Source organism: Dama dama, chromosome 22 (genome assembly GCF_033118175.1).
Source record: "Dama dama isolate Ldn47 chromosome 22, ASM3311817v1, whole genome shotgun sequence".
Taxonomy (NCBI): domain Eukaryota; kingdom Metazoa; phylum Chordata; class Mammalia; order Artiodactyla; family Cervidae; genus Dama; species Dama dama.
The window spans coordinates 397,518-412,822 of record NC_083702.1 but is presented as its reverse complement, the minus strand read 5'-3'; the positions used below and the strand labels follow the sequence as shown (position 1 = coordinate 412,822).

Here is a 15,305-nt window from a genome sequence, read left to right as displayed (position 1 = left end):
GCCCCGAACACCCCCACCCCTAGGAGGCCCTTTGCCCACGTAAGGAGATACTCCCTTATGCCCTCTTTGCTTTGTTCAACTCTCCCTTCATGGTGAGGCCTTCACGTGACCACCTAGAGCTGCCGTGTCCCCATCTGCTTGCTTTTTCTCACTGCTCGCCAGCGTTCGACATGTTCTGTGTGTGCCTCCTCTGTCTCTTCAGCTGTACAGTTTAGACTGTAAGCTGCGCAGGGTAGAGGCTTCTTTCTGTTCTCTGCTGTATTCGCAGAGCCTGGCACATAGTAGGAGCTCAGTACATAGTTCTTTAATGAATAAGTTACTCTTGAGAAATGCTAAGCTGGTAGAGAGGGAAGGAGGAGCTGAGGGATGAAATCTGAGGTGGTGGTGGAGCTGGAGAGCTGGAGCAGAGGTCCTGGGAAGCTGGAGGAAGGAGTGCGTGCAAGGGTGCTGGAGAGTCCAGCGCACAGGCCGTGGGAGAAGTCAGTCTGGAGCAGAGAGGTTGTGACTAGAGGTGTGGACTGGGACCTGCTGGCTTGCAGGACGTCAGCAAGGCCGAGGTAGGGTAGCAGGTAGCTGGCCAGCTCTGCAGGGAGAGCATGATGGGGTAAAGCTCTGTGGGAGGCAGTGAGAGCAGGCAGGGGGACCTGCCCCCCAAACCTGGACCCCTCCCTGCCCACTCAGAGAAATGATCTGGAGCAAAAGCCCCGTGAGAGTGAGCACCCCTGTGGTGAGGGACACACTAAGACACAAGGCTGCCTGCATGCCAGAGCGTAAGAGCAGGCAGTGTGACACTTGCACACACAGACTGCACACGCACAGTCACGTGTCTGAGCACACCTGCACGTGACTGCGGGTCACACAGACACATGCCAGTTTGAACGCAGCGCTTGGACACGGCTCCAGGCCACACACGTGCGCGTGCTCACCTTCTCTGCCCTGAGCTTTGGGGCTTGTTGGCTCTCTCTGTAGTTGCCCTGGCCTTGTCTGGCCTGCTCTGTGCAGCCACTCAGGAGAAGGGTGAGCCACAGCCCTTGCCTCTTCTGGACCCTGGACCCTTTCCTGCATGGTCCCCTCAGCCTTCTTACCTTAGGACCGCAGGGCCCAGTACCCCAGGATTTGGACCCCTATTTCCATGTGGGCACAGCCAGGCCAGGGGCATGTGTGTGGGCAGAGGCTGGTGGCCCGCACAGGTGAGGGGGGTTTCAGGCCAGTTGGAGGATGAGACCCTCCGTCAATTCCTCAACCTCCCCTCAGAAACCCGGGAGGACCGGACAAAACGACTTTTCCGCCACTACACGGTGGGCTCCTACGACAGCCTCTCTGCACACAGGTACAGAAGGGGCGGGTGGGCAGGCGGGCGATGGAGTCAGATGTGGGGGAGGCCCCGGGGGGGAGCAGTCAGCGGGGAGGGGTGGTGCCCAACCCACGCGTCTGCTGCCTCCCCCGTCAGTGCAGGGACGACTCCCAGAGCAGGCGCTGCCCACGGACCCTGTCTGGGGCACGTGTGGGGTCAGCCTGATCCGAGTGCTTTCGGCAGGGTTCTTCTCACCTCTCCATTTTCCTTCATCAGCGACTATGTCATTGACGACAAGGTGGCTGTCCTGCAGAAACGGGACCACGAAGGCTTTGGTTTTGTGCTCCGGGGGGCCAAAGGTAATGACGAGGGGGGTGTCCCACTGGCGAGGGTGTCCTTGGAGCGGGGCCCCTGCCCCTCTGCTTGCCTCCTGCCTGGCCCCTGCCCCCCTTCCACTGCCCGCTCCCTTCCTGTCTCCCTGCCGTGACTCTCTGTTCTGGGTTTGGGATGTTGGTAGGAGGCAGCAGTTCTGTTCCCTCCCTGATTTTCGGGGCCTCTGTTGAGTGTGTCTAATGGAGTAGGGGCCTTTCTGGTGGGGTGTGGGGTGGGCCTCTCAGAGGGGTGCGTCCGGGATTGCTGGGCCAGCTCTTCTTGCCCTGGGCAGCCCTGTCTGCGGCCCTCCGGCCCAGGCCGTCCACGGGAGGTTGCTGTGTTGCCGCCGCCTCCCCTTGGACCGCCCTGGCGGCGCCAGCGTTGACCGCCCCCGCCCCGTCCCACAGCAGAGACTCCCATCGAGGAGTTCACGCCCACGCCGGCCTTCCCTGCGCTCCAATACCTCGAGTCTGTGGATGTGGAGGGCGTGGCCTGGAGGGCAGGGCTGCGCACGGGAGACTTCCTCATCGAGGTGAGGCTGGGCCTTCCACGAGCGCCCCGTGGGTACTGGCCTCCAAGCCCAAGAGGCCTCACTGGACTCCCCCTCCCTGCCCTGGCCCTGACTGTTCCAGGTGAATGGCGTGAACGTGGTGAAAGTCGGACACAAGCAGGTGGTGGCTCTGATCCGCCAGGGCGGGAACCGCCTCGTCATGAAGGTGGTGTCAGTGACAAGGAAGCCAGAAGAGGACGGGGCTCGACGCAGAGGTGAGTGCTGGGGTTCCGCTTCTGTCCCCTGACCTTAGACCTTTGATCCCGGGCCTATGCTCCTCTCCTCAGCCAAGGCTGCTGACCTCAGGGGCCTGAACCTAGGCGAACACCCACGTGCGTGGCCTGGGCGCACATCCCTGATGTCAGACGGCCAGCCCTGTCCCAGCTTCTGACCCCTGACCCCAGGTTGCCCTCCTGAGATCCCTGCCCCATCCTTCCCGGTGCCCCCCAGCCCCTGGCATGGAAGAGCCCTCCTTCCTAACGCTGCCAGCAGCTGCCTGGAGGCCGGGGTTGCCATGGCAACTGTGAGGTTGACGCTGCCGCCGCCGCTTATTGTCGGAGGGAAGGGGGAGGCGGCACCTGCGGGAACAGGAAAAGCGTCTTCTCCCCGCGCCGGCGCCGCCCGGGCTGTGCCGCCCGCCGCCCCTGCCCAGGCCCTGGCCTGGCTGCCCACACCCCGGCCCCCTGAGGGGCAGTGGCCTCCGGGGCCTGGGGGAGCCCTGGAGCGGCAGAAGCCCGGCTCGCGGGAGACCCCTCCCAACCCCCACCCCATGGCTCTGGGGTCCCCTGCTCAGCCCTTGAAACTGCAGCCTGGGTCCCGGGCCGGGGCTGGCCGGCCTGTGAGCTCCCTGGGGCCCTGACTGCCTCCTGAGGCCCCAGTGGCCCTGGCCCAGCCTGACCTTCAGCCCCGCCGAGCCCCCAGCACCATGAAGAAGTTTGCATCCAGCCGCAGCCTCAACAAGATCCTGGCTCAGTGTGACTCGTCCTCCCGGGAGTACGAGGAGATCCAGGCGGTGGAGCGCAGGTGGCACCTGCACCTGGCCGCGCCACGCTGCCTGCTGCTAGACAGGAGGTCCAAGGCCTCCCTCTTCTTTGCAGCCCCTCCGCCCCCTAAGAGAGCCCCCAGCACAACGCTGACCCTGCGCTCCAAGTCCATGACAGCAGAGCTTGAGGAGCTTGGTGAGTGGCAGGGCAGGTGGAAGGCAGATAGCCCAGGGTGGGGGGCCGGGGGGGAGCTGGCCAAACTCAGGCAGAGACAGAAGGGAGGACGGATGGACAGACGGATGTATGAATAGGTCAGAGGTAAATGCGTGGGTGCTGGAGTGCTTGGGGAATTGGGCTGAAGAGGGAGGTGGTGTGTGGCTGGACTGGGGGCCGAGGGGCAGGGTGACAGGCCTGGAGACGGACAGTGGGGTGCCCAGGTCTGGGGGCAGGGGGGCAGGGCCTGGCCGCCACTGTGTTTGCCTGCATGTGCATGTGCCGCCCCTGGTCTCCCACGCCTCCAGTGTGACTTTGCTCCTTCATTTCATCCAAGTGAGAAGGGGGCCCTGAGCTTTGCTCCAGGAGCTAAATGTGTGGTCTGTCTGTGCCTCCCTAACCCTCTTAGCACCTACTTATGCATTCGCTAAGCAGGGTAATTACAGTGAGCTGCTGACCTCACAGGGCCGCGTGAACATTGCTGGTACAATGATGGAACAGGCCCTCATGAGTGGCCGGAGGCAAAGAAGAGTGTGTTGGGGCTTTGATAGGCGTGTGGGGGCCACAGTCCCAGGATGACCATCAGTAGCCTCATCATTGGCATGTTCAGATAATACATGACCATGTCCTGACATATGGACAGTTAATAATGGTCATGCCCTGACTTATATGGCCATGAATATCTTCATCATCGCATGTTCCAATATACATGACTGCTAACATGCTCTATCCTTCTATAATCTGGACTCAATCCTAGTCTGGTTCCAGCCATAGCAGGACCCTCACTCTGGTCCTAAGATGAGCTGAGACCCAGTGCTGGGCACAGGAAGGGGCTTGATCATGGTTCTAAACTGAGCCCCAGCCCTGGTTTCAGGCTTGGTTCTGCCCCAGCCATAGAAAGAGCCCTTACCTGTCCCCGAAAATTATTTCTAACTTTCCTCATGGACTGATCCCTGACCCTAGTCCTTTGCTGAGCCACCCTCTTCCAAGCAGGTACTCTTGACTGCAGTTTAGTTCAGTGTGGAGGACGGCCACCAAGATAGATTGAGCTGATGTGGTCAGGACTTTCTTCTCCCTAAATATTCTGAATAAAGCAAAACTTTAAAAATACATAGCCAACTCAAAATGAAGGGGAGAGGAATTTTCCCAGTTCTCAAAAATGAAGAGAGAAATCAGAGCTAAGAGTGTGAGAGGAAGCTGATGCTTCCATAATCCATGAGGTCTTGGGACAGATACAGATCCCGAGGGCAAGGGATGCCCCTACAAAACCCAAGAGATGTGGAAAAGCTAAAACCAAGCCCCAAACTGGAATTAGCATCAGAAAAACTAGGAATCATAGAATAATGTGAAAGAGACAATTCAAGTTGTTTAAACACCAAATTCAACAGAACTCATAAGGCAAGAATAGGACAGTGAGAAAAATAAGCAGATTTTAAGAGGATTCCTAAAGAACTGCTACTGAAACAAAGTTTAGCCACTGAGATTTTAAAAATCCATGCTTGAGAACAAGTATACTGACCTGCTCGAAGGAAGAAACTAAATTAAATTTAAACTGAATTAAATGATAAATCTGAGATTACCCAAAATTCAGCACAGAAAGATAAGGAGATGAAAATTATCAAAAAGCAGAAAAGAGATATGGAGGACAAACCAGACAGCCTAAATAAAGTCCCAGAGGGAAAGGGTAAAAACATTGAGGAAGAGGCAATATTTGAAGAGTAAATGACTAAGAATTTTCTAAAATCGAACAAGGATATGAGACTCCAGTTTGCAGGAGTCTAAGTCTGAAGCAGTGAAGTGACAAGTTCTGGTAGTAAAAGTTCACAGCACCATAGATGAAAGGGAAAATCTTAACTGCCAGAGAATGATGACTTAGAAAGGAACACGGGTCAGGCTGACAGCAGAGTCATCGTCAGCAACAGCAGATTCTGGAAGACAGTGGAACAGTAACTTCAAAGTCTTGAGTCAAAATGCTTTTCCACCTGGAATTCTGTGTCCAGTAAACTCACTCAAGAGTAAGGGAGAGAAGTGGGCGGACTCTGGGCCCCAGGGTCACAGGATCTGAGACTAGTCATCGGGAGCTGATCCATCACACTGTTTGAGGCTCCAAACTGATCAATAAACCAATGCCAGTCAGCAGTGGATCTGGCTAGACCCCACACTAGGCTTTGGTGGGTGGTTCCCAGAAGTCTCCTGCCAGAGGCCCTGGTCAGCTGGATGTTCAGAAGGGACCCTCCCCGCTTTGCACAAAGAGGTGCTTAGACAGCCTGAGGTCTATCATCCAGGGACTCAGGGACTCTGCCCTGCTGAAACAGAAGAACTGTCTTTTGCTTTCTGGGCTGCTGCTGTCTGCAGAGACCAGTGCGTGGAAGAAGAGCCTCCTTCCTCTCTGGTCTGGGTGTTTCCTCTGCTGCCTTCTGACAGGGTGGCTCCGTAGACCCGTCTTCCAGAGGGAAGGGGCTCACTCTTGTGGCCTGAGGTCAGCATCCTTCCACCAGCTTTTCCTGAACAGAGTCTGGGGAAGGGGAAGGGACAGCTGCGCACAGAGCCTCCATGCACACTGCTGAGTGAGGGGTCGCAGTTTTAACTGAACTGGACCCAGGCCCTTCCTGTGGTTCTATTCCGAGAAGGGCCTGGGTGGACAGGAGCATAGGAAGACCACTCCTGCCCCAGAAGACAGGTGTTCTGGGGAGCCAGCCCACTTGCTGACCTTCTCTAGACAGATATGGTTTGAGGAAGCCAGGCTGGCATCAGGGTCTTCTCAGGTACCTAAGCAATCATCCCATGATTCACTGTGCTTTGAAAAGGTAGAAATAAGGCCCATGGGTTCCTTGCCAGCATAAACACATTACTTTTATGTCACAACATCAAGGGCGGATAGGGCCCTTAGGTGTCCTGCAAACTATTGAGAAGATGACTGAACACATGGAAAGAAATGAAAATATGAGGCCGCAGAAGAAGCAGGTGGCAAGGATGGGGCCCAGGCCAGGTGGTGCCTTGCTGTTCAGAGGGTCCTCAGGAGGAAGAGGAAGGGAGGTGTGTCCTGGGGGTGCTGTCCCAGCAGAGGGGGCTGAGGAGGCTGGCGAAAGTTGGGTTAAGAGGAAGGGGTAGGGCAAGGACTCTCCCTGTGAGAAGAAGGGAGGAGGAGGAGGAGGGCAGGACCTCTCAGTCACCACGTGGTCAGTGCCTAGCTCCGGCCCAGGACATCCTGGGGCAGCAGAGGTCAGTGGGGGCCCAGGCCAGAGGGGCCCCGAGGGGCCGGAGCACCTCCAGTTCATCCTATTTCTCATGAGAAACCTGGGACTTCTGGGTTCCTTTTTCTTTTGGGATGAGAATGTCAGGGCAGGTGCCATGCCAGGGTGTGCTCCCTGACTGGCCATGGTCCGGCAAACACACTGACCTGCCCGTTTTGGAAACACTTCAGGAATGCTCATGGGCGACCATTGCACCATTGCTGGTGTCTGAAGTGGGTTTTTATGAGGTTTTGCCTTTTTTCTGAACCAGTGTTTGATTCAACCAAGTATGAGTTAGTCGTGCATTCACGTGTGCATGTCTGCATGTGTGTGTGGATGTAGACAAGCATGTGTTTGTGAGTGCGCGTGTGTGTGCATGCACATAGCATTGTCCCTGCTTGTGTTCCCACCTTGAATTTCCTGTACCAGCCTGGCATTTGGGTAGATGTGCCACTCACAGTCTGACGGGGATATGGGCTGGGAGGGAGGGGATGGGGAAGGGGGTGCGAGTGGGGGGTGGAGCCCAGGTGCTGAGGGACAAAGTTTGCCTCTCACCCCATTTACTCTGTTTCTTGATTCCAAGCCTCCATTCGGAGAAGGAAAGGGGGTGAGTCATCTGCTGTGCCCCCAGGCCCAGCTTTGCCTGACCCCTGGCGAGGGAAGGTGTGTCAAGTCAGGGGGTCTGGAAGCCTGCGCTGTACCCTCCTGTCGGCCTTCTCCCTGGGGAGCTGCTAGGGGCACAGTAGAAGGACCTGGGAAGGGTCAGACGGGCTGGGCTGGGCTGGTGAGCGTAGCCACAGGCCTTGGGGGCTCAGGCGGGCTGGGTGGCGGTGTGAGGGCATGGGAGTCTGAGACAGAAGAGCCCCCAGGGGAAGCCACGGCCTGTGCCAGGCCTGGAGTGGAGGAGGGGCTTCAGGGGGCCCAGCCGAGAAGCTCCCTGGGGCGACAGAGTGGCTGGGCTGGTGGGGGCAGGGTGCGGGGCGCTCAGCCCCAGCTTGGGTGGTTTTCTCGGGCTCCTGTGCCTGTTTCTGCCCTGATCTGTTGTGGGGTTCAGGCGAGTGCTGACCTCCTTTCAGGGCAGGGATCTGGGCCCCACAGCTGGGTGGCCTTCAGCACCCTGTTCCTCCCATCAGGGTGCCCCCCCCGCCGCCCCCTCCCATCCTTTGAGCCTCCTTCCTGCTCGTCCGTGTACCCAGCCTGGCTGGGCCTGGGCACTGAGTTCCCGCGTCTGCCGGCTCCACCTGTTAGGTGGACGTGAACCTCCGTCTGCGGCGCAGTCATCCGTGCTAGACGGAGCCTGCGAGGGCTTGGTCGTGTGTGCCCCCGCCTCCCCCATTCCTGGGTCTGCTGGGCGTTCCCTGTGCTTGGGGCGCACTCACCTGTCTCAGCCCAGGTTCCCCGTGTGACCAGTGATCTTGCCTTCTTGAGTTTTCCTGCTGTCTTTGCCCCAGTCCCAGGTGAAGTGCTTTCCCCAGGGTATTTTCAGGTAGAAAACAGATGACCTGGTCTCATCTGGGGACATTTTTCTTCACACCTTTGAGGCAGACACATATGCTATTTTAGGAATGTTTTGGTTCTGCCCTCAGCTCATTAGCGGGGCTCCCAGGGTGCTCTGGTGTGGCCTGTGTGCTGCTTTCAGCTGTAGGGGACGTGGTGGCGATCGTCAGCTCCGAGGGCCCCTCATCCCATCTCGGGTCCTGGTTCAGAGAGATGCATCCCCAGCTGTGTCCCTGCCGTGTCCGGTCCCCACACCCAGTGTGCCTGTGGGCGGTGGGTGTGAGCAGTTCCAGGGCCGCGGGCCTGTTTCCTAATGGCCTTCATTTCTTTTTTCTTTAAGAATCTAAAGTAATTCATTTAAGAATATATTTTTTTCTCATTTTGTTGGGGATTGTGGTCAGCCTCACCAGCTTGTAGTCTGCAGAATTCTTGGTTCTTTTCCTTTTGAAAATAAGTCTTGTCTGGCCTCGGGCCCCCTTGCTGGTGGCCAGCAGTGGTTTTGCTTTGCTAACTTGCTTTGTGTCTCTGGAACTGAGTTCTTCTGGACCTAGAGATGCAGCCTGTAAATACCCAGCTCAGGGATGTGCCCTATGTGTCACATGGAAATATTTTCTCTCTGCTCATGTCGTTATGTCTGCGGTTTTTGGATAATCTGGTTGTGATGTCTGATCTCTTATTGGATCTATGATTTGGGGCACCTCCTCTCCCTAGAGCTTCAGATTCTTCCTGGTGAAGTGGAGACAGTAGCTGTGTCTTCTGCCTGTGGTTGTTGCGGGATGTAGTCTCTTCTCACCCTGGAAGTCACCAAGTGAAAAGTGAAAGTAAAAGTCGTTCAGTCGTGTCCAACTCTTTGCGACCCATGTCCATGGGATTCTCCAGGCCAGAATATTGGAGTGGGTAGCCGTTTTCCTTCTCCAAGGGATCTTACCAACCCAGGGATACGAACCCAGGTCTCCCACATTGCAGCTGGATTCTTTACCAGCTGAGCCTCAAGGGACTTAGCAAATAGTGGTGATGCACTTCATTGCAGAAGCAAAAGGAAGGCCCCTCTGACCCCCACTGCCCCTGGGGATGCTGAGAGCTGTGCACAGGCCGAGTGGGCTGGTCTGCAGATGAAAGTGTGTTTTGCTGGTGACTCCAGCATTTGTTGAACTTCCATGTTATTTGGGGCCTAGGCTGGATGCTCAGGACGTGCAGGCACGGATGGCTATTTGCGCTCTTCTCCCCACGGGCTGTTTGGGGAGGTGAGGTACAAAGACAAGAAGGATTGTAGAGAGCATATCCTTAGTGCTTGCCTTGAGCTAGGCACAGCTGCAGTACTTCGGCCGTATGTGCTAATTCTCACAGCAGACGCTGAAGCGGGTACCTTTTTATGCCTGTTTTATCAGATCAGGAAATCAAGTGACAAAGAGACTAGGTCAGGACAGTCAGTATACAGGATGGAACTGGACATCCCAGAGGAGTTTATTTCCGCCCCTATGGCAATTGCTGAGCAGTGCTGGGAGGAGGTGTGGTTGACTACCGCGCTCCCGCTGGAGCACTTGGGGCATCAGTGGACTAGTCATAACCAGATGTGTGCTCCTGTATGGGGGCTGGGGCTCGGAGGTTTGGAGGCCGAGTGATAGGTGTGCCTCACCGGGGCTACGGACAGGCAGGCCAGGTGGCAGCGGGGTAGACAGTGGCGCTGCCTCCCACTCTGCTGTGTCCCGCGTCCTGGCCCTATGTGGACCCTCCGCCATCATTCAGACACACTTGTTTAACAGAATTTCCAAGTCATGTTGTTAATCAAAACTACCGCTTTCAAAAACATTAAATAGCTTTAAGAAAAACGAGCAAGCAACGCTTTTCTTTCATGACAGATTTGAAAAGAATGCCTCCCGAGGGCACCTGCTTTAGGCCTCAGCCCCAGGCTGGTCCTTCTCCCTCTTAGCTTCTGGGGCAGCTTTTTGAGGGGCTGCTGGAAGCCCCTCAGCATTGCCTTTCCCAATAGCCTCTTCTTAGCACCTCCCACCCTAGATGGAGCTGCTTTTCGAGTTGTAGGTTCTGGGGCCTCCTCCTCTGCACAGAGCTATGCTTTAGGTCTCTAGCCTGGGGCAGTGAACCACCCCTTACCCCCACCCTGGTTTTGGTTTGTGCACATTCCTTATGGATGCCGGCTGTGCGCTAGGGTCTGATCTGGAGCTGCTGCTTCTCTCGGCGCAGTGAGGGTACAGACGGGAATAACGCAAGGGCAACGGGAAACTGGGAAACTCAGGAAGTCTCTGGCTCTGAACAGTACTGCCCCTGCTGTGGTTCGCCCCGTCATGGTCAGCCAGGCTTTCCTGGAGTGGCGTTCATGGGGTCACCTGCAGCGTCCCCGAGGGGAGAGGCCAGGCTGGAGTCGGGGCTGGTTCTGGCGTGTGCGGGGCTTAGGTGGGACACAAGTCCCGGGCCTCCTGTCGTGGGTCAGGAATGCATGCCTTGGGGAGTGAGGGCCAGGCCAGGCCAGGCCGGGTGGCCTCTGTCAGCAGCCCCGGGAGGTCCAGCTTTGGGGGAGGCTGTGTCTGGGGCTGCAGAGGGCTGTGGCAGGTTCAGGGGCCCCACGGCTGAGGTGGCACCTCTTTGGCTGTGCAGAGAAGCTGGACGAGATCCTGGCGGCCGCCGCGGAACCGGCACTGAGGCCGGACATCGCAGATGCGGACTCGAGAGCGGCCACCGTCAAACAGCGGCCCACTAGTCGGAGGATCACCCCTGCTGAGATCAGTGTAAGCCCGCCTGGCAGCGGGGACAGGGGCGTGGGTGGGGCACAGGGGCTGTGTCCCCTCCCCGCTGCTTGTGCATTTGGAGGGTGAGGGTCCCTCATTTGGACTCCACTCTTCAGGGGTGGGAGTGAAGGACCCCAAAGCCTCTTCCAAAGACACTGGGGGCCAGCTGAGCCCCCAGAACAGCCACAGTTCAACGCGTGCTGAGTCCTCACCCTCCTGGCTGTGGTGCTTGATGCCTCCTGCCTTAGGCATGCTCTGTGCCCCCTAGAGCAAGGACCCCAGCCAAGCTGAGGTCACAGCATGGTATGTCTCTGTCCCCCACCGCCCACTTCTGGGCTGTTTCCACCCGCACCCCCCTGCCCCAGCCTCACCGAGGCCCCCTGCCTGCTCTGGCCCCGTCTGCAAGAACCCTGCCCAGGGCTGCCTGGGTCCCACAGCTCTGCCCCTGCTCCTCGGAGGCAGGACCTGGCTCTGGCTTCTGTGTCAGCCACCAAGGGCACCAGGGCTGCTGGAATTAGCACATGGGGGGGTCTGATCTCAGGCTTAGGAGGAGGATGGGTGGGGCTGGATGGGGAACTAGGGACCCCAGTGCTCTAGAACCTCCATATACCCCTGCCCCCTCCAACTCTCACAGTCACTGTTTGAGCGCCAGGGCCTCCCAGGCCCGGAGAAGCTGCCAGGCTCCCTGCGGAAGGGGATTCCACGGACCAAGTCTGTAGGTACGGCTGGGCTGGGGGCTGCATGGGGCTGGAGGACTGGGTGGGGGCTGGAGTGGGTGCTGGGCCGGAGGCCCCTGTCTCTCCCCACCCTTCAGCTGAGGTTGACCGTTTCTCTCCAAGTCCTGCCTCTCCCTGGCAGCAGCCCAGGAATCTCATTTGTTTGTGGACATATATGGGGGTGAGGGGGTGTTAGTCCTTCACCCAACCAAGAGATACTTTGCTGAAAGATGCCCCTGAGGCTTCTTCCTGTCCCTCCCCGCCAGCGGGCACCCCCGTCCGGCCCTCCCACAGACGCCAGCATCCCTGTCCCGGGCTGTCCTGTATCCTGCCTGGCTGTGCCCCCTGCAGCCTGAGCACATGTCACATTTCTGATGCTAAAGCTACTGTACCCTTGAACCTACCTCCTCCCCATCTCCAGCGCTTCAGCTACTGCTCTACGTCTCTCTTCTCCTTCACGGCAGTTTTCTCCAGAAGTCCCCCTACTTGTCCCTGTCTCCCCACCTGCTTGTTGGCCTGAGGCAGGCCAGCCTTGTCCATACTTAAAACTGAAATTGTTCCCACCAGGGGATTCCTCCCAGTGGACACACTTGATTTTCCTGCTCCCTCCTCCTTGAAACTTTCCTCTCTAGGACTTCAAGGACAGTTGCCGTCTCCCCCTCAGTTTTCAGTCTCCATCTCTCCCCTGCAGGGTGTGGGTCTTTCTCAAGGCTGTGTCAGCCTCTTTGCCTTCGGCACCTGTCCCCGTGGGGTCTCATTTCCCATCACCCTTGGCCATCTCCTCTCCTGACCCTGGGCTGGGTCATCTAAGAAGCCCTACCCACCATTCCTCCTTCTAGGCATCTGGTCCCCCTTACCTCCACACCTGTCCATCCATCCACCTACAAACATGTCCAGTTTTCTATCCATCTGTTCACCCACTGACCTGTCTACTTGTCCATCCCTTTGTTCCTGTGTACCTCACAGTGCCCAGCAGAGCAAATGCCTCGTCAGTACTTACTCCAGCACTGTGCTCACATGCACTGGTTCATTTAATACTTACAGTAGCCTCCCTGAGATAACACTCTCAGTACCTCTAGATTGCAGATGAGGAAACTGAGGCAAAGAGGAAAAATGACGTGACCCGGGTCACACAGCTGCCTTGCCTGTCTTCTGTTCACTCATCTGGCCAATCAGCTGCAAACTGATTGCAAATCCAGTCCCTTATTCACCCCAGGGCCCCTGCTGATAATACTCTAAGCTGATGCTGGGCAGGGTCTGGGGACTCAGTTGGGGGAGGTGACATGTTTGCAGACAGCTCAGCTCAGCAGTTGCATGGTAGGTATGCAGGCATATCTACTAGAGAGGACCAGTCATGCTTGTGTGTTAAGGAAGGCTGGGGAGTATGTGTTTGGGCTCAGACATGCAGGACGCTTGGGGGTTTCTGGGAGGTAATGGGATGAGTTGCTGACGGCAGTGGTCCTTCAGAGACTGCTGTGGTCGTTTCTGTAGGTGGAAGGTTGGAGAAGAGGGCACGTGAGACTGCAGCTATTTTGGAGCCAAGAAGCACGTCCCCCTCACCTCCCTGGGCATTCTGTGTTTTCCTCTTTATTCTCTGGATGCCCCACCGAATTAGCAGTGGTGTGCTTCCTCATACACCTTACAGCCCTACCTGGCCAGGCCTCACTGTCTTGTGCCTCAGTCTCTGAAGACCGCAGCTTGGGTCTCCCCTTGACCACCTGCCCCAGCTTCACCCTTTGTTTACCCTCTAGTCCACCTCTCTGGCCAGAGGGGGTATCACCTCGCATCTGCTAGCGTTAATCCTCTGTGGGCTCCGCATTGTCTCCCGGCCCTAGTCCATCCTCTGCTGCTTCATCTGGGGATGTTTCTCTGTCTCCTTCTGACTTGGCTCCGACATGCACTGTTAGCCACCTACCCTCACTCTGGCTGGATGACCTGTCCCTCAGCCCCACTCAGTCCCAGTACTGACCCCCGCAGGTCCAGATCTAAGTGCCTGTCCTTCAGGCTGTGAACCTCTCAGTGGAGATTGCCAGCTTTTCCTTTCCTGGACACTCCTGAACTCAGTCCACAGGGAGCTTGTCTTTAATCCTCCATGCCCTAGCCTGCCACCTGTCACTCACTTGAACACTGATTGAGGTGTCAAGACTCTGGGGCTCCTAACCCCTTGTCCTGTCTATGTGACCCTGGGCACACATCTCAGTCCTTGAAATTCAGGGTCCTGACCCGTAAACATGAGGACCTTCTAGTACCGACCTCCTAAGGCCACTCTGAGGTTCACCCAGAGGGCTGTACTCACATGCAGATAGTAGCTGTAGGTCCTGCATCATGAGGCTGGTGCACAGAGAGTGCTGGAGAAATGCCTGCCGTTATTATTTGGGCAGAGGGCCCCACCTGCTCTGCATCAGAACAGAGTCCTATTTTCACCCCAAGGCAAGTGACTTGTTTTCACCCTGGGTTAGAACGTGGTGTGCCAAGCCTTCTGCATCCTCCAGGAGCACTAGCTTGTCCCGCGTGGCTCCGGCTCGTGCACAAGTGGGTGGGTGTTGAGCTGCGTTTATAACGCCACACAAGAAATGTGGCGGGGAGGAGACCCAGGCCGAACCTGGCCCAGAATCTGTGTCCAGCAGTGGGGGTGGAAGGCAGACCTAAAAATGATGATGGTGATGGTGATGACGATCTTAGCTGCCTTCCTGGGGTGCTTCTGGGGGTGCTCAGCCCTGTGCAATAAGCTTTAAATGGCTCCACGTCACACTTCCGTGGGAGCGGGCAGATCTCCAGCCATGAGGAAACTGAGGTGTCAAGAGGTTAAGAAACATCAGACAGTAACTGGCAGAGCTGGAATTCAAGCCTTATCGTACACAAGAGCCCCCAGCCCCACCCCACGCCCCTTGTGCTCTCATGTGGACACAGGCGGATAGCACTGTGTGGGAGGACTGCTAGAGCGCCACAGGCGGCCAGAGGGGGCGGTGGGTGGGGAGCAGGCGGTCTGCACAGAAGTGGCAGAGCCCTGAGCGAGGCCAGGTGTAGATTCCCAAGGAGTCTTCCCAGAGCCCCGTGTGTCAGCTCTGAGGGCCGCTCTCCCACTCTCCTTGGACTGGGCTGTTTTACGCCTGCAGCCTCACTGAGCACACCTGCGGCACAGGTGTCCACACTGTACGCGGGGCACTTGGGAGGTCCTGCCAGGTTCTAGCGAGGCGGCAGGACAGTGGGGGCCCAGCGTGCTCCAGCCCTGCTCTTGCACAGACCCTGATGACATCGGAGTGAGGCAGGAGGTAGGGTTCATTTTAACTCTGTGTTGCCCATGAGAGAACTGGGGCGTTGAGGGGCTCAGGGCCTGGCGTAGGGTCACACAGCCAGTAAGGAGTCAGACTGGAACGTGGGTCAGGCGCTCAGCCTGCCATCTCTCCTCTGCCCAGCCTTCCCGAATTTCTGCCACTAGGGCTATGGCAGTTCACGGGGTCGCAAAGAATTGGACACGACTTAGTGTCTGAACGACAAGGGCTGTGGCGGTGACCTCCTGGCAGCCTCCCCCAGCCCAGTGCCCATCGGTCGCTAGGATGGAGCCTCTTTGGACCTGTCTCTTCACAGAGCACCACTCACCCGGGCATCAGCTCCCTCTTCCTGGCCACAGTCCTGCTGCCCCCTTGCCTGCAGTGAATCACCCCTGCTTGGGAGAGTTCCCCCTCATATCTGACTGTTTCCC

General features: G+C 57.3%; 1 protein-coding gene across 3 annotated transcripts in view; it reads left to right on the top strand.

Annotated features, from left to right (window-relative positions):
* SHANK3 (SH3 and multiple ankyrin repeat domains 3) overlaps positions 1-15,305 on the top strand; it is a 49,911-nt gene that overhangs the window by 19,665 nt on the left and 14,941 nt on the right. For all 3 annotated transcript variants that reach the window (XM_061124215.1, XM_061124213.1, XM_061124216.1), the window contains exons 13-19: positions 1,255-1,330; positions 1,571-1,653; positions 2,074-2,198; positions 2,299-2,431; positions 3,314-3,394; positions 10,756-10,886; positions 11,521-11,605. In XM_061124215.1, coding sequence (XP_060980198.1) covers positions 1,255-1,330; positions 1,571-1,653; positions 2,074-2,198; positions 2,299-2,431; positions 3,314-3,394; positions 10,756-10,886; positions 11,521-11,605 — 714 coding nt within the window. The remainder of the gene's footprint in view (positions 1-1,254; positions 1,331-1,570; positions 1,654-2,073; positions 2,199-2,298; positions 2,432-3,313; positions 3,395-10,755; positions 10,887-11,520; positions 11,606-15,305) is intronic.